Source organism: Tamandua tetradactyla, chromosome 5, assembly GCF_023851605.1.
Source record: "Tamandua tetradactyla isolate mTamTet1 chromosome 5, mTamTet1.pri, whole genome shotgun sequence".
NCBI classification, from domain to species: domain Eukaryota; kingdom Metazoa; phylum Chordata; class Mammalia; order Pilosa; family Myrmecophagidae; genus Tamandua; species Tamandua tetradactyla.
Window position 1 is genome coordinate 84609078 of NC_135331.1, and position 27126 is coordinate 84636203.

At 42.0% G+C, this 27126-nt stretch overlaps 2 protein-coding genes and 1 pseudogene across 4 annotated transcripts in view; 2 read left to right on the top strand and 1 right to left on the bottom strand.

Annotated features, from left to right (window-relative positions):
• The window catches only part of TRIM31 (tripartite motif containing 31), a 31557-nt gene extending 18225 nt beyond the window's left edge, over positions 1-13332 (bottom strand). Inside the window, exons 1-3 of one of the 2 annotated variants that reach the window (XM_077161176.1) lie at positions 11594-13332; positions 9701-9793; positions 8872-9006 (exon numbers count right to left, since the gene is read on the bottom strand). The gene's annotated coding sequence lies outside the window, so the exon portion shown is untranslated. Of the gene's footprint in view, positions 1-8871; positions 9052-9700; positions 9794-11593 lie in introns of both variants that reach the window. The other variant, XM_077161177.1, reaches the window with a different exon arrangement.
• Positions 4447-5595, top strand: LOC143683190 (G-protein coupled receptor family C group 5 member C-like; annotated as a pseudogene).
• TRIM40 (tripartite motif containing 40) overlaps positions 13132-27126 on the top strand; it is a 28988-nt gene continuing 14993 nt past the window's right edge. Inside the window, exons 1-5 of one of the 2 annotated variants that reach the window (XM_077161182.1) lie at positions 13132-13256; positions 19617-19789; positions 21555-21610; positions 24247-24402; positions 25367-25965. In XM_077161182.1, coding sequence (XP_077017297.1) covers positions 25621-25965 — 345 coding nt within the window. In that variant the 5' untranslated portion in view covers positions 13132-13256; positions 19617-19789; positions 21555-21610; positions 24247-24402; positions 25367-25620. Of the gene's footprint in view, positions 13257-19616; positions 19790-21554; positions 21611-24246; positions 24403-24450; positions 24606-25366; positions 25966-27126 lie in introns of those variants that run through there. The other variant, XM_077161183.1, reaches the window with a different exon arrangement.

Consider the following 27126-nt stretch of genomic DNA (forward strand, 5'->3'; position numbering starts at 1 on the left):
CAAACTCACCACCCTCCCCCTGTCTATGTGGGACATGACTTCCAGGGGTGTGGACCTTCCTGGCAACATGGGACAGAAATCCTAGAATGAGCTGTGACTCAGCATCAAGGGATTGAGGAAACCTCCACCAGAAGGGGAAAGAGTGAAATCAGACAAAGTGTCAACGGCTGAGAGATTACAACCAGAGTCGAGAGGTTATCCTGGAGGTTATTCTTACGCATTAAGTAGATATCACCTTGTTAGTCAAGATGTAATGGAGAGGCTATAGGGAACTGCCTGAAAATGTAGAGCTGTGTTCCAGTAGCCAAGTTTCTTGCGGATGATTGAATAATGATATAGCTTTCACAATGTGACTGTGTGATTGTGAAACCTTGTGTCTGATGCTCTCCTTTTATCTACCTTGTGAACAGACAAGTAGAACATATGGAATAAAGATGAATAATAGGGGGAACAAATGTTAAAATAAATTTAGTTTGAAACAGTAGTGATCAATGAAAGGGAGGGGTAAGGGGTATGGTATGTATAATTTTTTTTCTCTGTTTTCGTTTTACTTCTTTTTCTGTTGTCTTTTTATTTCTTTTTCTGAATTGATGCAAATGTTCTAAGAAATGATCGTGATGATGAATATGCAACTATGTGATGATATTGTGAGTTACTGATTATATATGTAGAATGGAATGATCATATGTTAAGAATGTTTGTGTTTTTTCTTGTACTTTTTTAATTTAAAAATTAATTAAAAAATTAAAAAAAAGAAAATCAATTGACCGATAAATATGAAAATAGTAATCTTGGAAGTGCAAATTAAAATAAAAAAGAGATAGTATTTGAAACCTCAAATTTAAAAGTCTGTGAATATCAAATGTAGTCAAGAACATGGGGAGTATAAATAATGGCAATTTGTTATATTTGGTTGAGTGGAAAATGTGTAATTTCATTTCAGGGTTATATAATAATGGTAAAAAGAAGGAAAATACAGCTGCAGCTGCTACCCCTACTATGAGTAACAATAAAAGGTAACATATACTAAATTCTTCCCTTGTGACAGGCATGGTTCCAAGCATTTTGCATATCTTAGTTTATTTTCATGTAAGTATTATTATCCCCATTTTGAAGACAAGTCAACTAGTTGAGATTAGTAACTTGCCCAAGCTCTCCCAAGAAGTAAATGGTGGAGTGGGGGAATTGAATCCAATAGACTCCAGAGTTTTCTACTTACACCGTATATATGATTTTGCCCATCTGGAGAAAATCTCACACATGTGCGTTCAGAGATGTGTATAAGGGTGTTAAATGTAGTGTTGTTTATTAAAAAATGAAATATGGAATATAGACCATATGACTTAGTGAGGGAATCAAAATATTAAATATAACATCAATGCTACACGACAGTTTAAATGAGTGCACTAGCGCTGTAACAGGCTTTCTCCACCACGGTCCTATCACCATTTAAGCTGGATAATTCTTTGCTGTGGGGGCTGTCCTGTGCATTATTGGATAATTACCGGTACCCCTGGCCTCTATGCACTACATGCCAGTAGTACTTCCTTCACCCAGTTGTGACAAGCAAAAATGTCTCCAGACATTGCCAAATGTCCCCTGGCTTGGGGGGACATGACAGAATCACCCCTGCTTAAGAATCAATGACCTCTCTATATTCATATGGTTATATCTGAAAACGATAAATATGATATTTATACACATTTAAAAACACACAGAAGAGGGGGGTGCAAGGGTAGTTCAGTGGTAGAATTCTCGACTACCATGTGGGAGACCTGGGTTTGATTCCCAGTCCATGCCCCTCCAAAAAAAAAGAAAAAGAAAAACAATCAAAAGACAAGCAAACAGGCAGTGCAATGGTGGCTCAGTGGCAGAACTCTTTTTTTTTTAATTAATTAAAAAAATTTTTTTTAAATACCAAACACACACAAACATTAGTAATTTTTGATCATTCCATCCTCTCTATATAATCAGTTATTCACAATATCATCACATAGTTGCAAATTCATCGTGATCATTTCTTGGAACATTTGCATCTATTCAGAAAAAGAAATAAGAAAACAGAAAAGAATTCATACATACCATAACCCCACCCCTCCCCCTCCCCAATCACCAGCATTTCACTCTAAACTTATTTTAACATTTGTTCCCCCTATTATTCATCTTTATTCCATGTTTTACTTGTCTGTTGATAAGGAAGATAAAATGAGCATCAGACACAAGGTTTTCACAATCACACAGCCACATTGTAAAAGCTGTATCATTATTCAATCATCCGCAAGAAACATGGCTACTGGAACACAGCTCTACATTTTCAGGCAGTTCCCTCCAGCCTCTCCATTACATCTTGACTAACAAGGTGATATTTATTTAATGTGTAAGAATAACCTCCAGGATAACCTCTTGACTCTGTTTGGAATCTCTCGGCCATTGACACTTATTTTGTCTCATTTCACTCTTCCCCCTTTTGGTCAAGAAGGTTTTCTCAATCCCTTGGTGCTGAGTCCCAGCTCATTTTAGGATTTCTGTCTCATGTTGCCAGGAAGGTCCACACCCCTGGGAGTCATGTCTCACGTAGACAGGGGGAGGGTGGTGAGTTTGCTTGTTGTCTTGGCTGGAGAGAGCGGCCTCAGTGGCAGAACTCTTGCCTGACATGCCAGAAACCCAGCTTCAATTCCTGGAGCCTCCCCATCACAAAAAAAAAAAAAAAGAAGAAGAAGAAGAAAAAAAAAAAAAACAAGCAAACAAAAATTCAACAAATGGTGCTGCAATAACGGGATACTCACATTGAAGAATGATGAAATGTGACCCCGCCATACAGCATACAAACACACACACATGGAACAACAATACATATAGTGTTTCCATATGTATGTGGTAGAAGAATAAACACATGGCCTAGAAGAAGACACAGCAAATTACGATTGCATTTGCTTCTGGAGAGAGTGAGAGGAATGGACCTAAGAAGAGATGGACAAAACAGAATCTGAAATTTCTCTGTGACATTTAATTTTATTTTAAAAAGATCTGAAGCAAATACGGCAAAATGTTAAATCTATTTATTTTAGATTATGATTACAAGGATGCTTGTTGTATGATTCTCTGTTCTTTTCCACAATTTTCAAAATAAAACAATTTAAGGAAAAAATATAAACAAATACACCATGGATATAAACAGAAATTCAAAGGAATTCTACATTCTCAAAAAAAAAAAAAGTATAGCCTTCCTACTGCTCAGGAAAGTACAAATTAGAACAATAATGAGCTAAAACTTTGTACTTATCAGATAAGCAAAACGTTTTTTAAATGAGAGCTAATAAGGGTCTGAGGAAATGTGCCCCCCACCCTACACTGCTGGTGGGTGTGTGAGTAGCTACTCTTTTCTGGAAAGTATCTAGCAGAATTAAGTAGATTATTTCAATAGCAATGGGCAAGAGAAATGCCATACAATCCACTTATTGCTGGAAAGCATATTATGAGAAAAGTAAAATGTAAACCAGGATTTCAGAAACGTTTGCAGAAAACTTTGGCAAGAGCTACATTTTACTTATTTAAAAATAAAAATTAGAAAATGAAAGTAATAAAAAACAGCTGTTAAAATATCTTGATTAAAATGCTAGCTGACTAGGTATATTGGATGACCGTTATCACATGACCTCATTTAAAAGGAATAAAGAGTTTGAAGTCCTCCACAGAAATCACGTATGTGTAAATAGAGAGCAAAGACAAACAATCATTAAAAAAAAACAATGCATGGGGATATGCCAAAATGAGAGTGCAAGTGTAGCCAGGTCAGCCCTGGTTCCGGGCCCTGCCACCCCAGGCACTGTTAGGCCCTAGAGGACCCTGCACCCTGCGTGGAGTCCCTCCCATGTCCTGCCAGGGGCTGGAGTTGGCCCTAAATGTAGCTGGGTGGGTGGCGTGCCCCAGGACACAGCAGGAGCCTGGCTTGGGAGCCAGAAGGGCTGTTTTAGTTTGCTAAAGCTGCCAGAATGCAACACACCAGAGATGGAGCGGCTTTTAATAAGGGGATTTATTTAGTTAAAAATCTACAGTTCTTCAGAGGAAAGGCAGCTAGCTTTCATCTGAGTTTCTCTGTCACATGGGAAGTTCACATGGTGATGTCTACTGGCCTTCTCTCCTGGCTTCTGGGTTCCAGCAGTTTTCTCAGGGCGATTCCTTTCTGCATCTCCAAATGTCTAGGCTGAGCTATGAGTGCTGAGCTGCTGAGCTCTCTTCTGATCGCCTTCTTTTACACCTTCAGCTGATTAAATTAACCCCACTCATTGTGGGAGGCAACCTCACTCATTGTGAGAGACACTCCCTTTAGTCGACCGCAAATGTAATCAGCCACAGATGAATTCCACATACGGATGATTTAAGTCCACAGCAACAGAATGGGGCATCATCACCTGGCCGAGGTGACACCTGAACTTAACTACCACAATGGCTGCCTCTCTTCCTGATCCCCAGTGCCCAGGCCTGGAACAGTGCCCTGCACGGCTGCTGCCCAGACCTTAACCTGTGTGACCACTCTGGGACATGGGGCATTGTCTACGGCAATTGCTGGGACAAGCGTCGTCACCATTTTTGTCTTCACCGTCATCCTTTGTGCAGAATACCAAGAAGTGGAGCCTTCTGGGGACCCAGGCATTCTTCCTGCTGGGGACACTGGGTCGTTTCTACCTTGTGTTTCCTGCATGGTGAAGCCTGACTTCTCCTCCTGCACCTCTTAGCGCTTCCTCTTTGGAGTCCTGTTTGCCCTCTGCTCCTCCTGCCTGGTGGCCCTTTGTCCTCAACTTCCAGGCCTAGAAGAGCCACTGGGCCCCAGGGCTGCGGGTCCTTTGCCATGGTTCTGCTGCTGACCCTGGTGGAGGTTATCTCCAAGGTCAGGTGGCTGACCACCATTGTGGCCCGCCTCTAGGCAATGGCAGTGCCAGCCAGGTCAGGGCTGCCCTGGCGCTATCGCCAACCTGGACTTTGTCACGGCACTCAACTCCATCGTGATGCTGGCTGTCTCCATGGGGACCTGCCCTACCCTGCCCTGGACAGCTGCTTCAAGTGCTGGCATAAGCACAGGTCTCTGTGCTGCTCACCATCGCCACCTCTATCACCATCTGGGTGTGTGTGCCTTGGCAGGTATACCTACGGTAATCAGCGGTGCAAAAGTCCCATCTGGCATGGCCACAGGCTGGCCATGGCCCTCCCTGCAAGTGTCTGGGCCTTTGTCTTCCTCCACGTCATGTCCAAGTCCCCCCATATGACCAAGGCCAGCCCAGAGCAACACCAGCAGGGGGGGCATGTACCCTACCCGGAGCATGGGCTAAGAGACTATCCAGAAAGAGTACAGCGGCCAGAGCATGTTTGTGGAGAAGCCAGCCTCGGCTAAGAGAACCATGTCACCACACAGCGGTCCATGAGAGGGCCCTGATAAACAAAGGCCCATGCAAAGGACTTTACTATGTTGGCTTCCTGCAGACCACTGCCAGCAGCTTGGTGGTGGACAGTGCTAACTCCACCCTGCAGGCTAAAGTCATGTCTGATGCCCATAGCCACCACATAGTGACTGTTTCCCAAGATGGCAAAAACTCATAGTTTTTGCCTCAAAATAAAACGAGGTGATAGACATGCTCCTTCCCTGGACTGTATGTGGTCCTGATGTCCTCATTCTTCTGTGCCCAAGCAGGGAAGGGTCCAGCACCTTTCCCACCCTTGTCATTGAGCTGTAAGTCATTGAAGGCCACCAATCCAAAGCAGTGAACAGGTGGGGAGCTGGCGAAGTCTGGAGCCGTGGGACCAGGCTGGTAGGACCCACTCTCCTTCTTACCCAGCCCAATCTTTCCTGGTCCCCAAACAGCTGAGTCTGCAGTACTCCAGCCTTCCTCCAACCCCCTCCCTAGTGGGCTATTCCCCTCCACCCACAAAATCACAGCTCATGTCTGCCCCTTGAGATGGCAGGGGTGTCCGCCTGTTGTGGTTCTCCAGATAGCTATTCTTCTTACTGAGTACAATGTGCCTCAGGTACCCTTCTTTCTTTCATTTTTTGAAAAACATTTTTATTGACAAATCTTCACACACATTCCATATATTGTATACAATCAATGGCTCACAATCTCATCACATAGTTGTGTGTTCATCACCATGATAATTTTTTAGAACATTTGCTTCACTCCAGAAAAATGAAAAGAAAAAACTCATACATACCATATCCCTCACCTCTCAACTAACATTGACCAACAGTATTTCAGTCTACCCAATTTATTTTACCCCTTATTCCCCCTTGTGTTAGTCTGAAAGCTGCCAGAATGTAATATATCAGGAATGGGATTAAAAAGGGGAATTTATCACGTTGCAAGTTCACCATTCTAAGTGCATGAAAATGTTCAAATTAAGGCAAGCCTATAAAAATGTCCAAACTGAGTCATCCAGGGAATGATACCTTGGTTCAAGAAGGCTGATGATGTTCAGGGTTTCCCTTTCAGTTGCAAAGGCACCTGGCGATGTGTGCTAGCTTTCTCTCCAGGAAACTTTAACAGCTTCCGTGGGGGCATTTTCTTTCTGCTCCAAAGGTCTCTGCCTGCATGGGCTTTGTTGGTTCTGGTGGCTCTAAAGCTTTTTCCAAAATGGTGCCTTCTTAAAGGGCTCCAGTAAGCAAACCCATGTTGAATGGGTGGGGACACATCTCCAAGGAAACTGTCTAATCAAATGTTACCACCCACAATTGGATGGGTCACATCTCTACAGAAAACAATAAAAATGGTTCCATCCAGCAATATTAAATAAAGATTAAAAGACATGGCTTTTCTGGGGTACACAACAGATTCAAAATGGTGCATGTCTATTATTTATTTTTTTATCCATACTTTTTACTCATCTGTCCATACCCTGGATAAAAGGATCATCAGAACAAGGTTTTCATACAGTCATACTGTAAAAGTTTATCTTTATACAATCATCTTCAAGAATCCAGACTACCGGTACACAGTTTAACAGTTTCAGGTACTTCCCTCCAGCTACTCCAATACACCATAAACTGAAAAGGGATATCTATGTAATGCATAAGAATAACCTCCAGGACAACCTCTCAAATCTGTTTGAGACCTCTCAGCCACTGACCCTTTATTTTGCCTCATTTCTCTCTTCCCCGTTTTGGTCAAGAAAGCTTTCTTAATCTTCTAATGCCATGCACTGGCTCATGCCAGGAGATCTGTGCCATATTGCCAGAGAGATTTATACCCATGGGAGTCATGTCCCACATAGCAGGAAGGGCAGTGAGTTCACCTGCCGAGTTGACTTAGAGAGGCCACATCTGAGCAACAAAAGAGGTTCTCTGGGAGTGACCCTTAGGCTTAATTATAAGTAGGCTTCACCTTAACCTTTGCAGGAATAGGTTTCATAGGGGCAAACCCAAAGATCGAGGCCTCAGCCCATTGTTTGGTTGTCCCCACTGCTGGTGAGAATATGAGAAATTCTCTAAATGGAAAAGCTGAATATTTCCTTCTTTCTCTCCAGTCCCCCAAGGGAATTTTGCAAATACTTCTATATTCACTGTCCAGATTACTCTGGGATATATCTGGGCATCACACTAACCTGGACAAACCAACAAAATCTCACGCTGTATTCAAGATTCCATGAACTTATGTTCAACTAAACTGACTATATTAGTTAAGTTAGGTAATGCACTACCCAAAATATAAATTTTGCACCAAATAAACATTTGGTCTCACACAGAAGCTGAAGTTTTAAAATATGGATTATATCATCCTTAACCCTGTATTCTTATCTACCCCAGTCCTATCCAGATCAGCTTCATGCATATCTCTAGTCGAAAGTTTGATCCCTTTTTCAACTTTTTAAACAGTTCCTGTCTAAAGTTGTTTCATAGCTTTAGAGCTCTAACTCTGAATCTCGGTGTCACATAAATACCTGAAGTTTCTGGTAATGACCAGATTATATACAAACAGCTCAGTATCTCAGAATTTAGAAAACACAACTCCTGAATGTATGTGTCAGGGTGCCCCTTTCTTGGCACAGAAGGACCTTCTTGTCCTGCTCACCTTTTGGTGTCCAGAATCAGCTTTATGCACTGTTCACCATGGAGGCTCTTCACGAGTTTTCGGACCTAAGCCATGGTGGAAAGTTTCTCTGGCCCTTCTCACAGAGCTTCATGCCACCACCTGACTGTGGAAGGCCCCTGAGCTGGAGGCAGAGCTTGGCCAAGATCTGGACAGATACCACTTCTCTTCCTGGCCTATGGGTCCTGGATCTAAGCTCTTTAGTTGCTTCACCCCAATGCCCCTTTGCAACAAATCTTGCTGCCTTCCCCAAGATGAGCCAGGCTCTACCAACCATCGAGGGCCAACCCTGCCTACCCCTCACCATCTGGGAAAGAGACTGCCACACTGGTCCCAAACAGAGAAGCTCTTTTTGTTCAGAACTTTCTCATGGGGAACCCCACAAAGGAGTTTGGGGAGTTTGCAGACCTCAGTGGCTTCTGGGGCTCTGAGCACTTTCAGATGCCCATATCGTTCCCACTGTGCCCTCTTCTCTCCTTTGTCTGCCTTCCACTTACCAGCTGGTTTGGAAGGTGGCCCCTGGGACAGAGGCACATCTAAGAGCCCCTGTGTTACCTGAATCTAATAGGTTCCAAGGAGGGCAGCAGGGCCTGCTGGTCAGCACCTGGAAACACCTTTAGGAGACACAGAGTGAGGACTGGGGCTGTGTTATTGGGCCAGTTGAGAGTCCTGGACCAGATGGCTGGGTTCTAGGCCTCTCCAGGTCTTGGGGAGACCCCATAGACAAGTGCACTCCAGGACTCAAGAATGCACTGTTTCTGGATGGGCAGTTATGTATATTTCTACCTCTACCTACCTTGATGTATTTCTCACTGGAGGATCCGCTCATATCTTAGCCTCAGGATATTTTCTACAGAGTCCTGACAGTCCCCCAGTGAAGAGCCTGTGTGATTCTGGCCACCAAGGATAGAGACGTGCACAGCTCCAGATTCTGGGGAAGGAAGTCTCCATAGCATCCTCTTTCTCTGGCTTCACCCTGCCCCAGAAAGAACTGGCTGCTGAGCTTAGTCTCCAGCCCAGCATCACCTTTGGGTGCTGAGATGGAGGTGAGGACAAGAGCAGCTCCCCAGGGAGAGGAATTGGTAACTCTGTGTCAAAGCCCAACCTGTAGTCAATTCCACAACTCTCTAGGGCCTCCCTTCTGTCCCCAATATCACACGTCTGTGCCATGGGTATTTTTCCAGAGTAAGGTGGGTGAACAGGTCCCGCGGAGAGCCTAGGATGGTTACCTCCCCTCATTCCTCTCTTTCTTGTCCTGGTCTGCTGAATTCCAAGGAGACCGAGTACTATTTCCCATTAATAGAAGGGAAGGGGAGATTTCTGTGCCCCTCAAACTTCTCTTGACCTGAGGGGAGAGCTCTTTCCATCTCAAACTTCTCTTGATCTAGGTTAGTAGCCCAAGATCACTTACAATGAATAAAGGCACTGCCTTGCTTTTCTAGTTGATAATCTCACGTGAGTCCCTGGTTGTGCCAGGCAGCCAAGGGGATGCAGCCTACGGTGACATGGGCTTGTTTCTAGCCTAAGCCTTCTGAGGACATCTGCGTTTGAGTCTCAAGGAGGAACAGGCTCCTAAAAGACACAGGCCTGTTCTGGATTCTAGAATACCCTGTGGCCCCGTTTACCAAAGGTCCTTGGTGAAGTGGAGGAGATTGATGTGTTTTTTAGGAGCAAAGAGGCATCTTCTCTGAGATGGTCCAGCTGTATCACACATAAGCCTTAAATGGAAGAAAAATACAATCGATCATAACCCATTTCAGGCAGCAGGACAACACTTCAGTAAGGTTCAATCAACTCCCATCAAACCATGTAGCACACAGCAGGGTAATCTGGGATTCACCCTAACTGCTCAGAATTAAATGACCTTACCCTCCATTTGGAGGAATTTCTATTAAAAAATGTATAGGGCAGTCCAGTCAATCCATTAATAATAGTTATAGCACTCAACATAACATCAGGCTGAGTTGCTCAATAAAGGAAGGCTCAGGTGTGGGATTAGTGACAAAAATGTTATGCTTTTCTTCCTTAGACTAATTAAAAACGTCTAGAGATAGCTTAAGGGCTACTGTGCCAATGCAAATAGAAAATCCCATGGCAAGCTCACCCCTCTCCCACCACCAGGTGAAACTGCAGGGTTTTTCAACTTCCAATTGAAAGTCCCACTTTCAATTTAGGGAGGAGCAGGAGAGGTAGCTGAAAGGATCTCAACCTCATGTCAGCTACCTAGAGACTATTTATTGGTAACCCTTAATCCCCAACCTCAGTAGTTATGCTATTTGTGCAATAAATGGCATTTTAAAAATTGGCAAGAAACACAAATACGGTTGCAGCAGAGAGTCTCAACACACCCCTATCAGGCAGTACTTTTTTTTATCGGGAAGTATTGTGCCCAGAACCCGGCACAGAGCTCTTAGCTGTTATGTGGTTGTAAATTCCTCACTCTGGGAGCCATGTTTTTATAAAGAAACCCACAGACTGGACTGCCTGAGAAGAGGGCAACTAGGATAGTGGGCAGCTTTGAAATCCTGTTTCAGGAGACACAGACAAGCCAGCACAAAATTGGGTGAGCCTGGCCCCGAGGAGATGGAGAGTACAGGAGAGCGGCCCTCTGAATGTTAGGTTTGTGGTGGGGTCTCTTCCCCTTCTATGATCTTGACACTTCAGTGTGGGTCGACCCTGAGGTTGCTGCAGAGCCCATTTTCATTTCACCCCAGATCTGAATTTCCACCTCCTTACAAGGGCTCTCCCTGCACCTTAAAACCTCCTTGGTGAACGCAGCCCTGATCATTCCTTTCCTTCCTGGGTTCCAAATTCTCTCTAGCCAAAGCCTGGTCCTGTTGCAAGGTCAGCTCTCAACTGAAATCAGAGCTTCTGCTAAGTCAGCAGGGTGGAAGGCTGATCTGTCCTCACCACCGATGGATGCGGAAGCAGTGGGATGCACACCCAGAGGCAGCCTATGAATGGGGTCCATTCTGAAGGCAAATTCTAGAAAAACTTTCCCGTAAGGACTGTGGGAATGAAGGTCCTTACCTATGACCATGTTTTTCCATCTTGATGTCCTCAGCACTTACCACAGCAGCCAGCATAAAATTGGGACTCAATTTCTGTTGCCATTTTAGAGAGGCTGTATGCTGATGGGACAAAAACCTTTAGGCTATATTGTTAAGTGAACAATGCAAGGCACAGAACGGTGTACTAAGCATGCAAAATATTGCTTAATAACAAGGTGAAATACAAAAATACTTATCTGCATGAATGTTGAAAGGATACACAGGAAACTTATAAAAGTGTTTTTTACCTGTGGGGAGGGATATAGGCGTGGCAGCAGATGGGTTGAATAAGTAACATTTTATACCTTAATTTTTGAACCAAGTGAACATATAACCCTTTAAAAATGATTTATTTAAAATTAAATTATGTATTTATTTTGGCTACAGCATTTTGTCATGGTAACAAGCAGAACTGGAAAGCTGGAAGTTCACCCCTCCATTTCTCTTTGTGGTCACATAGTCTCTCACCTTTATTTCTTCCCAGGTTCACAGCAGACCAACAAGGTATACTTGAATCTCTATGGCATTTCAACTCCAGCACCCGGCACCCTTTTTCAGTCTAGAATTTTCTTTCGTTTTTGTTTTCCAATCTGCCACGCCACTTATCAAAATTTCTCTGCAAAATTTTCAAGCTTGGCTTGTATCCCCTTGGACATAGTATATACATATAGTCGTTCAGTCTGTGACTGGTAAGTCACAGCTTGGCCGTCCTTCTGGGTGTGATTCTGATATCTGTGGTTTCTGCTTTTCTCCTGATGTCTTGTCTGTCTGGTGCCCTACTATCTTCGTGTCTGAGATATATCTGCATGAGTACTTACAGGAAAAACTTGAGGCCCAGGATAACTTCCCCCCACAAAGGATTTTCCTTTGTTTTTGGCACAGGCAGTCCAGAGTCACTTTAAACAAGCTCAAAGTTTGAGATATTGGGCCTGGGATCCTACTTCTAGTTCCCTTAGGCTGCCAAAAATGCAGCTTGCTCAGCTTCCTCTTTTGGGTCAGCAAACGCACCTGGAAAAGAAGCAATCTCAGGTTTCAGGCTTGCCTCTATAGGTCCCCTACTTTTACTACAATTCCTCACTAGGCCATTGGAGTTTTGAGAAAGACATTTTAAAAATATTTTATCCAGTTTTTAAAGGTGCATTCACTTGGAGGGCCAGTCTGAGTTGCTCAGCCCTTTAATGGAAGCGGAAACCCTTCTGTTCCAGGCCTCCAGTTTTCAGGGGTTTGTCCTTCTCTGGACCTCAGCTTTCAGAAAAAAAAACACACACACTTTTTTTCTTTAGTAGTAAAGTCTCCATGGACTGTTCTCACACACAGACATTGGCCCCTTTCCTCCCAAATTAGGGCTGGAATAGAATCTCACCTCTTAAACACCTAATATACCACAGGAGCCGGAATCAGAACAGTCCTCCTTTCCAGGTATAAACAGAAAAAAGCCGACATGTGTGTGCATTCACGCCAGAGCCTCTTAAGTGCAGGCAAAAGCTGCAGCTTGGAGAATTCTAGCTTCAGTGTCAACACCAGCCTAAGGAGCTGCTCTCTAGCATAAAGGCCCCTCATAGGTCTCAGTTTGCAGACCAGGATGTGACAAGGAGATTGGAGCTGCAGCCAGCTCTAAAGGCAGAAAGAGGAGCCAAACAGAAAATATTCAGAGGTGCTGAATGATGCATTAAAAACCTGTAGGTCAGCTAAAGTCTCCATGGAGCCCTCTCTTAAAGAAGGCTTTTTCATTCCATTGGTTTTGGGTAACTGTTCCCAGGGCTTTTCCTAAATGGATTGGTATGGGGTGGCTTCAAAGACCGAAGATCCTCAGGGGAAACGTTTCGGGGCGGGTTTTCTCAGGCTGCTCTGTTGTAGGAATTCAGGTATCAATCTTTTCAGGGTCACTTACAGTACTTGCTTTTGGTGACTACTGTCAGGGACCTTTGGGGGTCCTCCTTTCAAGATAGGGCCTCGGCTTCCTCATCTGTAGAATGGAGCAGGAGAAAGACGCGGGTGAGCGGCAAGGCACAGGCGCCCCCGACTTGACGCTCGCAGGGCCAGGAAACGCCAGGAGGAGGCGGCGCAGAGACAGGCTGGTGGCGGAGGAGGGCGGTCCGGCTCAGCTTGCAGGCCCAGCTAGGGCGACCAGGTCAGTGCTCCGAGAGGCAGGGCGTGCTATCTCCCCCGCAGCGGCTGGGCGGGGAATGGGACAGTTCTAGCGGTTGGGGAACGTTGGGAGGTTGAAGCAAGAGCGACGGGAAGAGCGCGCTCAAGGAGGCGCCGGGCATGCGCGCCCGCCCCAAAGAGAGGCAGTTTTTAAAAGCCATATTTAAAAAGCAACCTTTTTGGGTGAATCCTAGCTTATATTGCTCCACTTTCGGTAGGGATGTATTTTTGTCTCAAAGCACATATTTGATCACGAATGCCAAAAAAAAAAAAAAAAAAAAAAAAAAGCTGGGGAGGTCCGGCTGGAAGCACCCTAGGGCCCGGATGCCTGTCTGTGCAGGCTTTGCGCAGACCACGGTGTTCAAACCTCGCCGCCGCTGCAGAGAAAAACACAGCCTGCGCCCACGGCAGCCCAGCCTCGGCGCCTTGTTAAGAAACCGTTTGAAGCCGATCTCTAGGAGGGGTTTGGACTTTCAGCAGAGGCTAGACAGGTCGTTGGGCTTGGCTGGCTGGGGCAGGAACTCGGCTTCTCACCTGTCACTCCACCCTCTGAGTCTTGCCAGTCACCCTACCGGGCAACTTGTTCCCCCTGTCAACTCTCACTTAGGGCTTTCTGATAGAAACTGAGCCCCATCTGTGGACCTGTCTGCACTGCGCTCCCATTGCCTGAAAAGTCAGGGTGGGGGCGTTGATTCGTGCAACATGGATGAGAAATTTTGAAATAGTTCAGTGTGCTTATATGGTTCATTTTTCTTCATCAGTTGATTATCAGAATATCTAAGAACCTAGTCATTACTTATATTTAAAATTTATAAAAGGTTCCAGGTCTGTGGTGCATGAAGCTTATAGGTTTTGGGGACCTCTTCAAGAAAAAAAGGATACAAAATTAGAAACATAAATTTAAGAGCCAAAGTAAATATTTATTCAGAATGAGAAAAATAATGACAACAAATTACACATTTTTAAAAGCTGAGGAATAACACAAACATAAAAAAATCCAGAAAAATATTTTAATTAACTGTCAACCATTTCTATATTTTTCCAACATACTTAGAATTATATTTTTTGACTGCCTCTTCATTTGTAATGTGTTTTCTCTGGTGAGAATAAATAATTTGGTTTTTCCTCCAACGTGGCTAATCAAAATTTATTTTTTATTATTTAAAATAATTTCAGTTTCACAACTCAGTATTCATAATAACATCAATTTGGGGGGAAACCTCTGTCAAGAGTTTCTTATGTGAGCTCTAAGATTTCAGAACATTTCAAGATTCCTCGGGTTGTGACTAGCCTTAAATTGTCTTTAAATTGCTGAAGGACTTTAAGCTGTTTCTTGTTAAGTCCTTGTATAATAAAATACAGAGGTCCCACATACCACCCTAGTATTAATGCCTTGCATTAGTGTGGTACATTTGTCACAATTCATGAAAAGAACATTTTCGATTCACTTTTTGATGTCAGGATGATTTCTAGTGATTTCATATAGAAATATGCAAAAACAACTTTATTGTATGACGTAAATATGCAAAAACAACTTTATTGTATGATGTTTATATAATTAAATAGGTTGCAATGTTAAATTTATTCCTGAAGAAAACTTTCATTTTGACTAACCATTGATGAGAACAATTGTACACTTAAAATTTTCTGCATCTGAGGGTTGGATGGATTTACTGGTTCCATGATTCACAGACTCATGGTGTGTCATGCCACAAGACATGTACTTTTTAAAAAATATTTTTAATTGTAAACAACAAACAAACATTCTTGACATACAGACATTCTTGACATGATTACAATCAATGGCTCATAGTATCATCACATAGTTGTGTATTCTTCACGATGATCAGTTTTTTGAACATTTGCATCTCTCTAGCAAAAGAAAGAAAAAAGAAAAAACTCATACATGCCATACTACTTACCACTCCCTCTCATTGACCGCTAGTATTTCAATCTATTCAATTTATTTTAACCTTTGTTCCCCCTATTATTTGTTTATTTCTCATCCATATTTTTTACTCATCTATCCACACCATAGATAAAAGGGGCATCAGACATAAGGTTTACACAATCACACAGTCACTTTGCAAAAGCTGTATCATTATACAATCATCTTTAAGAAACATGGCTACTAGAACACAGTTCTACAGTTTCAGGTATGTCCTGCTAGCCACTCTAATATACCATACACTAAAATGAGATATCTGAATAATTAGTAAGAATAATGTACAGGATAAACTCTCAACTGTTTGAAATCTCTCAGCCACTGACAATTTATTTTGTCTCATTTCTCTCTTCCCCCTTTTGGTTGAGAAGTTTTCTTGATCCCTTGACACTGAGTCCCAGCTCATCCTAGGATTTCTGTCCCACATTGCCAGGGAGGTTAACACCCCTGGGAGTCACGTCCCATGTAGAGAGGGGGAGGGCAGTGAGTTTGCTTGCCATGTTGGCTTAGAGAGAGGCCGCATTTGAGCAACAAAAGAGATTCTCTGGGGTAACTCTTAGGCATGAATTTAAGTAGGCTTAGCCTATCCTTTGTTTTTTGTTTTTTTTTTATTTTTAAATTTTTTTTAAAATACCAAAAAACGCCAAACACAAACATTCGTAACTTTTGATCATTCCATTCTACATATATAATCAGTAATTCACAATAGTTGCATATTCATCATCATGATCATTTCTTGGAAAATTAGCATCTATTCAGAAAAAGAAATAAAGAAAACAGAAAAAAATTCATACATATCATACCCCCACCCTTGCCATCAACAATCACCAGCACTTGACTCTAAATTTATTTTAACATTTGTTCCCCCATTATTCATCTTTGTTCCATATGTTTTACTCATCTGTTGATAAGGTAGATAAAAGGAGCATCAGACACAAGGTTTTCGCAATCACACAGTCACATTGTGAAAGCTATATCATTATTCAATCATCTTCAAGAAACATGGCTACTGGAACACAGCTCTACATTTTCAGGCACTTCCCTCCAGCCTCTCCATTACGTCTTGACTAACAAGGTGATATCTATTTAATGCGTAAGAATAACCTCCAGGATAATAGCCTATCCTACGTAGGGATAAGTTTCATGGGGCAAACCTCAAGATTGACGGCTCAGCCTATTGATTTGGTTGTCCCCACTGCTTGCGAGAATATCAGGAAGTCTCCAAATGGGGAAGTTGAATTTTCCGCCTTTTCCCCCAGTCCTCCAAAGGGACTTTGCAAATATGTCTTTATTCACTGTGGAAATCACTCTGGGATTTATCGGGGCATCACACTAACCTGGGCAAACCAACAAAATCTCATGCCCTATTCAAGGTTCCATGGTGTTCAATTAAACTATCCATATAAGTTAAATTAGGAAATGCACTGGTCAAAATTTAAATTTGGCACCAAATAAACATTTCTTGCTTTAGTTTCACACAGAAGTTGAAGTTTTAAAATATGAATGACCATCTATTTTCAACACTCTGCAATATTGACATTCCTCTGTTCTTCCTCATGCAAAAGCATTTTTTAATTTGTACCCTTTAGTCACTATCATTGTGCACTCTAAACATTCCTAGTTTATATCATCTCAGTCTTAATTGTCTGTCTTTCCTTCTGATTTCATATGTGTCCCCAGCCCTTCTCCCTGTATCCTTCTCACACTCAGCTTCATTCAGTGTACTTACGTTATTGACAAGACACGTTCTTATCACATGTGCTCTGGACCCGTACTTTAGTCTCTTATGCCAGTGTCTTGTCTCAGTGGGTGGTGGAAGTTTTCCTGGAAGCCATTCTCTTCGGCGACAGCTAGCAATAAACTAACTGTAGAAGGAAGTGACTGTGCACTGTGTAATGTACCTGAATAATGTAAGTCCAATTCCGTTTCTCTTTAGCCAGGTGCCCAAAATGCCACTTGACCCAACGAGAAGGGTGACAGACAGATTGAAGTAGAAAAAGACAGTAATATTAGCTGTGTCTAAAATATATTTGTTTTGATTTGTGTAAAGATATAATGTTTACAATATGACTATGTGATTGTGAAAACCTTGTGTCTGATATTCCTTTTATCCAGGAGTGTAAAAGGATGAGTAAAAAAATATGGATAAAAAATAAACAAATAATAGGGGTAACAAAGGTTAAAATAAATTGAGTAGAGGGTGGTATGACAGTGGCTCAGTGGCAGAACTCTTATCTGCCTTGCCAGAGACCCGGGTTTGATTCCTGGTGCCTGCCCATGTGAAAAAAAAAAAAAAAGAAAAAAGAAATGGAGTAGATTGAAATACTAATGGTCAATGAGAGGAGGGGTAAGGTGTATGGTATGTATGAGTTTTTCTTTTTATTTCTTTTTCTGGAGTGATGTAAATGTTCTGAGAAACAAGATCGCGATGAATAAACAATTATGTGATGATATTGTGAGGCATTGATTGTACACCATGTATGGAATATATGTGAGTGAAGATTTCTCAATAAAAATATTTTAAAAATATATATTAATTTTGCAAATTGCGCAAAATATTATGACCATGTGAACACGTTGGCAAACCCCTCTTCAGGCCTCAGTTAAGGTTGATGCAAGGGAGCTGCTGCATGGTAGTTCAACCTCTGCCCACCCCGCTATTACAGCAAGATTGTCACTGACGTCTTTTCTCTGCTGGGCTCCCACATCAGGCCGACACTCACTCTCAGCCTCACCTTATGTCCCTCTGCATTTGATGGCTCCTTTTGACTCTTCTCCATGTCTCAGCAGTTTGGAATTGGAAGCTTATAAATTCCCCTCCTTACAAGGAAGTGGCTAATTGTGTAGCCCTATCTTTGTTGAGGTGGGTGTGTCCAACCAGGTAATGACAGCAAACCAGTTACTCATACACGTTCCAATCCCAAGGTAGCTCCATTCCTTTCAACCAGGTCCTTTACCAATCAGAGTATTCCATACAGGTCCATCTGGCTGTACTTCTCAGGGGCAGCTGTTCATAGACCTCAAAAGAATAATTTTTTATTTTTTATCAACCTCATGAATGATTAACATGCTCAAGACATTTTGGGCTGTTTCTTCCATGCCGTTGGGTAGAGCTCTGTGTGTTCACCAAGGACTTGTGAGGTTCACCAGCAGCTCCAAAGGTCTCTGCTGAGTTCTCTGTCTCTTGAGTCTCAGATCTTGAGGCTCCTGTTTTTCTGAGGACCACATTGCCAGATGTACTGAATAGCACCTTTTCTGTAATTTCTCTAAAGTTGGGTAGATTATTAGTTTCCTGAAGTTGCAGGGGAAGTGTTGAGGAATGCTGGGCTAGATGATGGGTTTCATCAAAGTGCAGAATCACCGTGTTACCAGACAAAGGCCATCATGGATTCTTTTGTCTGATGTGCTCAATAACCAGTTCCTGAGACATCGGGGTTTCAAAGAGAGAGAGAGTTTATTACTTAGTCATGTAGTAGGAGAGCAGATGGCCTAACAATCCTAAACCTGAGTCCCTGAACTGCAGTAATTCTGATAGTTTTATTAGAGAAAAAGATGGGCAGAGTTTAGGATAACGAGCACAGTGGTCCCAGATGATATAATCAGAGGTGATCTAATCATCGAGCATGTGCAAATTGATTTCATGCTAGTCACAGAATGTATGCAAGATAATGGCAGAATGAGGTCTAGGTGACTTGTAGGTTAAAGTCTAAGCTATTGCACATGTCAGGTGGGCCCATTTTGGTTAGATCCAATCTCAATTATCAAGATAACTTTTGACTTGGGGTGGGTTAGTTCTGGGCTGACCCAAGACCCTTCATTAGCAGACATGAGGGGCTGTCTTTAGTGATTGCAAGACTGTAGTGTTGAAAAACTGGATAACTGGGTACAAGTGAAGGTTAGTCACAAGGTTTTTACAATCACAGGGACAGAAGATAAAGGCCGTACAACCATTATCAGAGATCAAGGCAACAGGATTACAATTTAGAAATTTCAGGAATTTCCCACTGTCTGCTCCAATATAGCAGAAAGCAAAAAGGAATATCTATATTGTGATTCAGCAGTCAAAACCATCCCTTAAATCCTGATTTCTTGGTTACAACTGAACAGGTAATTTAAGATCCAATATTCCTTTCTTAAAAAATTCTTTGGATGTTTCTACCACAGGGCATTTTTCATGGATAGATTTCTCCTTTTCCTCTGCCTACTGCTGTTCTTTGGGCTCTGTCTCCTGGGCTATCCCCAACTCCCTCACTATTTTAGCCCCACCTCCACCACCACCAAAAAGAACAAAAAAATAAGAAAATAAACCCTGCACACTTCAGGGCTAGCTTTCCATAGCCAGACCAGTTTTAAGCCACATTTTAATTTTGTTTTTTAAAATTTTAATTATTTTTTTAGATGAAAAGTGCCAATCTCAATGCCTGGAGCTCCAGAGGTGAAACGAAAATGCCTAGACTCGCTTGGGAGACAGCGCCACCTGCTGACCACTAAGAGAGACAGCTGCCAATGGCTGAGGCTTACAAACATGGCTTCTCCACCACCAGCCGTGGGCAGGCGGGCAGATAACCCAGGTGAAAGTAATTTAGGAGGTACATTGAACTCGAGGTGATGACAGGGTGTCCAAGTATGCACAGAAATTTAAACTTGGAAAGGAGATTAAGACCAGTGTGAGGTCGTAGCTTTCACAGTTGGCTGGGTGGGGATGTGAACTGGCCTTCTGCCTTAATCGGCCATGTAGTTCCACCTCGCCCATGCTACTGGAGAGGGTGTCTCCTTTTATGGAAAGGAAGAGGGAACTGAGGAGTCAGGGAGGAGAATTTCAAGGAGGGACTGCTGTGATCTAACATTTCAGAGTTGTCAGTTAGGATCCAGAATAAGAAAACATCCCGAGGATGCGAGTTTAGGATTGAGTTGGAGACTTTTGAAAGAGTGGTTTATGATATCTGACACTGGGCTTAGCATCAAAATGTATATGCAAAGACGAGGAACCGTAGTTTTGTCTCGCATGGAGCTAAGTATGAGCCAAAGGTGGGGAAGTTGGCAAAAAATAAGTGGTAATAAATGAGATGGGGGTTCAGGAAAGGGAGAGATCCATGTAGACCTGCAAGCCCGTCTAACAGCTTTATGCAAATTGGAATGTGCCCCAGCCCCTGCCTTCTTCTGGGCCAGTGCTGCCCTGTGCCAGGGCCCAGGGCTTGGTAAGCAAAGTATAGGCTGAGTCTCAGTCCCCACTCATCCCACTGGTTGGCTGCCCTTGTGCACTGAACAACCTGACCAACTGTAAGTGGAACCCCTGGGAGGATGAAGCCTGAGGAGTTAGGGAGGTTTTGTGCAGGAAATGGGGACATGTACTGGGCCTAGACTAATATAAAAGGTTTAAAGTCACTGGAAGGAGGAGGTAGGAGGTATTCTTTCTTGGGGAGTGTCAGAACAAAGGCAGGAAAGAAGGTAGGAAGGAAAAGGAAAAGATGCAAATCACCTGTCTCATTTCGCCAGTATTTTAAACTGGGTGAAATTACACAGAATCACTCATTTAAAAAATTTACTGGCACCTGCTACATGTGCACGAGGCTTTGCTGAGTGGACTGTGAGGCAGGGGAATAATAATAACTGGTAACAACTGTATATTGATGTGTAATTTATAAAGTATGTCCACACCCAGCCATGACATTCGATCCACTGTCATGTGGACGGGGCTGAGATTGTGGTCGTTCCAGGCAATGATGCTCCAAATCTGTAGAATTAGGAACACATCCAAATCTTCTGACTAATCCAGAATTACTTTCATTCTATTCACTGATGCAATTTTTTCTTAAAATTTTTTTAAAAATAAATGATAATCTTACGTTGTTCAAAATTAAAATGATATAAAAGGGAACACAGTGGAAAGTCTCTCTTCCACCCTTATTCTCCAGCTATCCCTCTGCAGAGGCAACCAGTGTTACCAGTTTCTTTATGTACCTTTCCAAAGACACCCTTTGCATAAAAAAGCAAATATGCATTTGTTCTTCTCTTATTTTATACAAATTATACTATTTTATAAACACTGTTATGTACCTTACTGTTTTGTGTTGGGTTTTTTGTTTGTTTTTTGTATGCAGTGTGGCAGGGTCACATTTATTTTCCCACATGAGTTTCCCGTTATTGCAGCACCATTTGTTGAATACTGTTTGTTTTTTGTTTACTTGTTTTTCTTGTTTGTTTTTTGGGAAATGCATGGACTGGGAATTGAACCCAGGTCTCCCACATGGCAGGTGAGAATTCTATGACTGAACTACTCTTGTACCCCTCCCTTGCTGTTTTTTTAAATATAAAATTATATTTCTTGCATTTTAGATTAACTCCACAGAAACAATCTAACTGCAGTCAATGGTTTGAAAAAGGAGATGCAGGTATGTGCTGTTTCTAGTTTTTCCTGAGAAGTGAGGGTAACTAATTGTGTATGGATTTTATACTATTTAAATAAATTATTTAGATTGTTTCCATCTGTAGTTAATTGACCATGCATGCTAGGTTTTTTTAATCTGTAGTTAACTGACCGTGCATGCTAGGTTGACAGTTTTTATTTTAGTCATTCTGATAGATTAGTTTTGACTTTTAAAAAAATTTTTAAAAAGACCAATCAACATACAATATGAACATTCTTTTTTATCACATAGTTGTGTATTCATCATGATCATTTCTTAGAACATTTGCATCAATTCAGAAGAAGAAATAAAAAGAAAACAGAAAAAAATTCACACATACCATACCCCTTACCCCTCCCTTTCATTGATCCCTAGCATTTCAATCTACTAAATTTATTTTAACATTTGTTCCCCCTATTATTTATTTATTTTTAATCCTTATGTTTTACTCATCTGTCCATAAGGTAGATAAAAGAAGCATCAGACACAAGGTTTTCACAATCACACAGACACTTTGCGAAAGCTATATCATTATACAATCATCTTCATGAAACATGGCTACTGGAACACAGCTCTGCATTTTCAGGCAGTTCCCTCCAGCCTCTCTAAGATACCTTAACTACACAGGTGATATCTATTTAGCGTGTAAGAATAACCTCCAGGATAACCTCTCGACTCTGGAAACTCTCAGCCGTTGACACTTTATTTTGTCTCATATTTCTATTTCCCCTTTCGGTCGAAAAGTTTTTCTCAATCCCTTGGTGCTGAGTTCCAGCTCATTCTAGGATTTCTGTCCCACTTTGCCAGGAAGGTCCACCCCCCTGGGAGTCATGTCCCATGTAGACGGGGAGGGTGGTGAGTTTGCTTTTCGTGTTGACTGAGAGAGAGAGAGGCCACATCTAAGCAACAGAAGAGATTCTCCTGGGGGTGAGTCTTAGGCCAAATTTTAAGTAGGCTTAGCCTATCCTTTGTGGGGTTAAGTTTCTTATGAACAAACCCCAAGATTGGGGACTCAGCCTATTGCTTTGGTTGTCCCCACTGCTTGTGAGAATATCAAGAATTCTACACTTGGGGAAGTTGAATTTTCCCTCTTTCTCACCATTCCCCCAAGGGGACTTTGCAAATACTTTTTTATTCACTGTTCAAATCCTTGTGGGATTTATCGAAGCATCACTCTGGACAAACCTACAAAATCACCATTGAGCATTTTTTTCATATGCTTTAGAACCATTTGTATTTTTTTTTCTATAAAGTGTCTGTTCATTTCCTTTGCCCAATTTTCTATGGGCTAATTTCTTTTTTATTTATAAGAGGTCTTTATACATTAAGGAAATTAGTCCTTTGATTTTGATGGTAGTTGTAAATATGTTTTATTTTCCCGTTTCTATTGGATCATTTGCCTCTTGATATTGCTTTTGTAGTTTTTTTTTTTCTATACAGATTTTTTTAGTGTGGTTAAATATATCTGTCTTTCCTTTTATGACTTCTGTTTTTGGTCATACTTAAGCCAGTGTTTCTTAAATATGGTGATTTCTTGTCTTCAGTTGCTCAATAAGCCAGCAGGAAAATTTTAAAAAGCACCTAAATAGCTATAATAGACGTTATCATTTGATCAGTACTCTAAAGTGGAACAGAGTACTATTTCTTCTTCTGCCTATCCATCCATTCACTTAACAATCTATCTGTCCATTTGTTCATTCACCTATTCATTTACCAAGACTTAACTGGACTCTTTCAAAGGACAAGGACAGGTGTGAAGAGAGATGATAGTCCGTTGTGATTGAGTACCTGGTTTAGGATTAGACACCCAGATCTGAATCTCAGCTCAACAGTTACTCCTCTGTGGTCTTGGGAAGGTTACTTCATCTCTCTACACTTTTGTCTCTCTTATGATCCTATGAGATAGGGCAAAAGTATAGATTGTGGAGGGGTTAAAGGTTAGAGGAGGAAGAACAGAAATGGCAGCGAGTAACTTAGGGAGAGACTGTAAGATGAGTATACTGCCTAGATAAGTGATTTCAGGTGATGATATCTGGATTCTGACAAGGTCCAGAGAGTGGCAACTGGGGTGGGTGACAAAAGAAAACGTCATTTGATGTCATCAGGTCAAAGAACTGAAAGGCCTTGATATTAGTTGGTCTACCTGAAATCACCCAGGACAATGGCAGGATGTGGGTTGGAGAGAAGCCTGTGAGCCTGGTGCCCAGGTCCTCAATGAAGGAAGGTAACTCCTGAGGAAGGAAGAGGTAGAGACCAACAAACAATTCGCCTACCTCACCATGAGCCTGAGATTCAAAGGTTATAGAAAACTGAGTGTGCCCTTTGAGAAGAAAGCCAAGATACTGTGACTTTGGGGAAAGCTACGTTTTAGTAGCCACCACCAGCAGACAGTGGTCAAGTGGAATTGAGGAAGGAGATTATGAAGTGAGATTTTCACCAAGCTCCTCAGACCTTCTAAAGACTCAATTGGTAGCCCTCGTCAATTGTATCCTTTAGGGACTCCTCCAGTGTCAGTGACCAGCCTGACCAGAGGGGAATTGGAGAGCAGTGGGGTGGGCGGTTGATGTTTCAGAATCATGAGTAGATGCTTTGGCTCTGACTCTATGTTGCTGTGTCCTTAGGTTCTACAAGAGTTCCAGGGGTCTTCTTTTTGTGACTTGACTCTCAGTTCCTGTCATATTTACCTTGAAGTTGTCAAGACTTTGCTCCTCCCCATAAACACACATGAGCCACACCCTACACTAACCAAAGTCCATCTCATCTTCCAGCTACTGCAGGTCAGTCACCCAGCCACAGTTTATTTCACTTTCCTGACAATTCGGTGTTTCCGGGAGAGGGTGGGACTTTTCACTGTTCTCCCAGTTTCACTGACAAGGAGCATGCATATTTGACATGATTTAAAAAGAATCATTCACCAGCTGGCCACCTCCCTAGGTCTGGAGCCTGAGACAATAACCTGCCTGTAGCAGGGAAAATTGAGGTAGGATATTAAGAGTGTTTCAGGAGGGGGACTAGGGAGTAGGCATAGGTTAAGGGAATGAAAGTGACTGAACAGTGTTTAAGGGAAGTGAAGGGTGGGGGTGGGAAGGAACTTCCTTCTCTGGATCCTCTTTGGAGGTGGTTTGAAAGGAAAGGATATGGTGGCTTCAAGCTGTGCGCTGGTCTCTGGTTCACCTAGATCCTCTTCCCCTTTCCCTTTCCTTTTCGTTGAGAAATCCTTCTGGCCCTGGAAAGGATGTTTGTTGAGAGAATGACCAGCTGATAGAAATGCTGATGCATTTCTATGCCGATAGCAGTAACCAAGTTCTCTGTCACTATGTGCCACTTAGTATCATAATTTGGAGAGGAAATCCCAAAGTCATGCCAGATTTTCTGAACTGAGAGCAAAGTAGAGGAGACTTTCAACTTGGAGATATAGAATGCTTTGGTTTCTGACCATGACACTCTGGTCTTTTAGTCTTTATTTTTTTAATTTTAGTAACATGTATACAACCTAACTTCACCCCCTTTAAATTCAGGTATATAATTTAGTGGTGTTAATTTCAATCACAATGTTGTGCAACCATCACCATCATCCATTGCCACAACTTTTCCATCACCCCCAACAGAAGTTCTGCAACAATTTAGCTTTAATTCCCTATTGGCATTTTAGTTTTGAACTGTAATGATGGTCACAGAATGATCTCAAGAGGAAAATAGAATCAGTTTTTTGTTTGTCTTTGAATTACCTTCTTCATCCAGTTGCATGAAAAATGAAGAGTGACTTCAATTTTCGCAAATACAAGGAAACCAGAAGGTACATCTCAAAGTGATGCGGTATTTCTGAAACTTATGCAGAACTGAGATTTGGACTGACCATGCTGTGGCTCCCTTGATGGCGTAAGCGTTCCAGGGCTGCCTCGTTCCGGCTTGGCCATCTTATCTGGGACGGTCTGGTGTGGCCCCTTCTGAGACCCCAGTGCAGAAGGAGTCTGGTGGGGTGAGGGGTGGAGGTCATGGTCCCTTTGCAGAAGGACATCCTGGAGGAGGATATCTGTCCCATCTGCCAGGAGCACCCGAAGGAGGCTGTGAGCACCAATTGCAGACACCTCTTCTGCCGAGTGTGCCTGGCTAATCACGTGAAGGCCTTGGGCTCAGAAAATGCCCTCCACTGCCCCATATGCCGGGAGCCCTGTTCTGAGGAGGTGCTGGGGGCAGGCTACATCTGCCAGCGCCACCAGAAGAAGGTGAGCTGGTTCTGTGAAGACAACTGCCTTCTTCTGTGTGTGGAATGTCTGGCATCCCCTGAGTGTCAGTCTCATCATGAGCTGACCATTGAAAATGCCATCAGTCACTATAAGGTAAGACCAGGTCATCGTGGCCATCCCCCTGCCACCATCTCCCTGAGTTTCACCTTCCTTCCTCAGTTTTCTTCATAGCTGGCACATCATAATGGAGAATAACCGATTCCTTTCTTTGTTTCTTCAGATTCATCCTATTTTGAACTCTTGTCTTTGCTTTTCTGTGTATATTTTTGCTACTGATGTTAAAATTTCATTGCATTTATGTGAGTTTGTTTAAAGAGGATACTGTCACTCTGATGTCACATTTTCAGGAAGCATGAGTTACTTTCAATTTGCTCATCTGAAGAATGAAGGAATTGGGTAGATAATGCAAAATCCTTTAGTAATAAGTCTATATGGCTCCTTGACTGATAGTACTGGAAGTTTTCCTAGAAATGTAGTCATGTTTATAAATGCTAATAATTATCCTGCAAATATATAGAAATCTGGAAATTAGTATATGATTCTTTCTTTCTTTTCCCTCTTTCTTCCATCCTTCCTTCCTTCATTTTTATTGTGATTATTTTTACCCTATTTTATTTAGTTTTTTTAATCATAAAAGTTATGTGCTTTGGTAATAAATCCAAACAACACTGAAAGATTATGAAGTGAAAACTAAAAATCTGATGTCTTGCCTCCCTCCATTCTCAGAGATAACCGTTGTTAAATTTCGGTGTATACTTCCAGAAAATTGTATGTATGTATGCACACAATGAAAAAAACACAAAGGAAATCTCTATTTCTTTCTGCAACTTGTTTCTATCACCTGAAGAATGTCCTGAACATTTTCCTGTTTGTCCATCAATACATACAAATCTTCTAAACTCTTTTCAACAACTGCATGGCATTCGATTCTATGAATGTATCATAAGTTGGCAGACACTTGGGTTGTTTTCAAGTAATTGTTTTGTTTTGAGTTTATAAAGAATGCTGCAATGAATATCTTTCAACATATTTAAAAAATATTTCTATTTAAGAAAACAAACAATACACTTAGAACCACCAAAAATGGATATCTTAGTTAGCTTATCCATAAGCATATTTAAATGAAGTAACCAAGTAATCATTGTAAAACCTGTGTTTGTACATTTTCATAAACCAATTTAAAATTAAGGCAACAAGAAAAAAATCTACAAATTCAGGTAGCAGAGTTTCTTAAATTCTAAATATTAAATACTA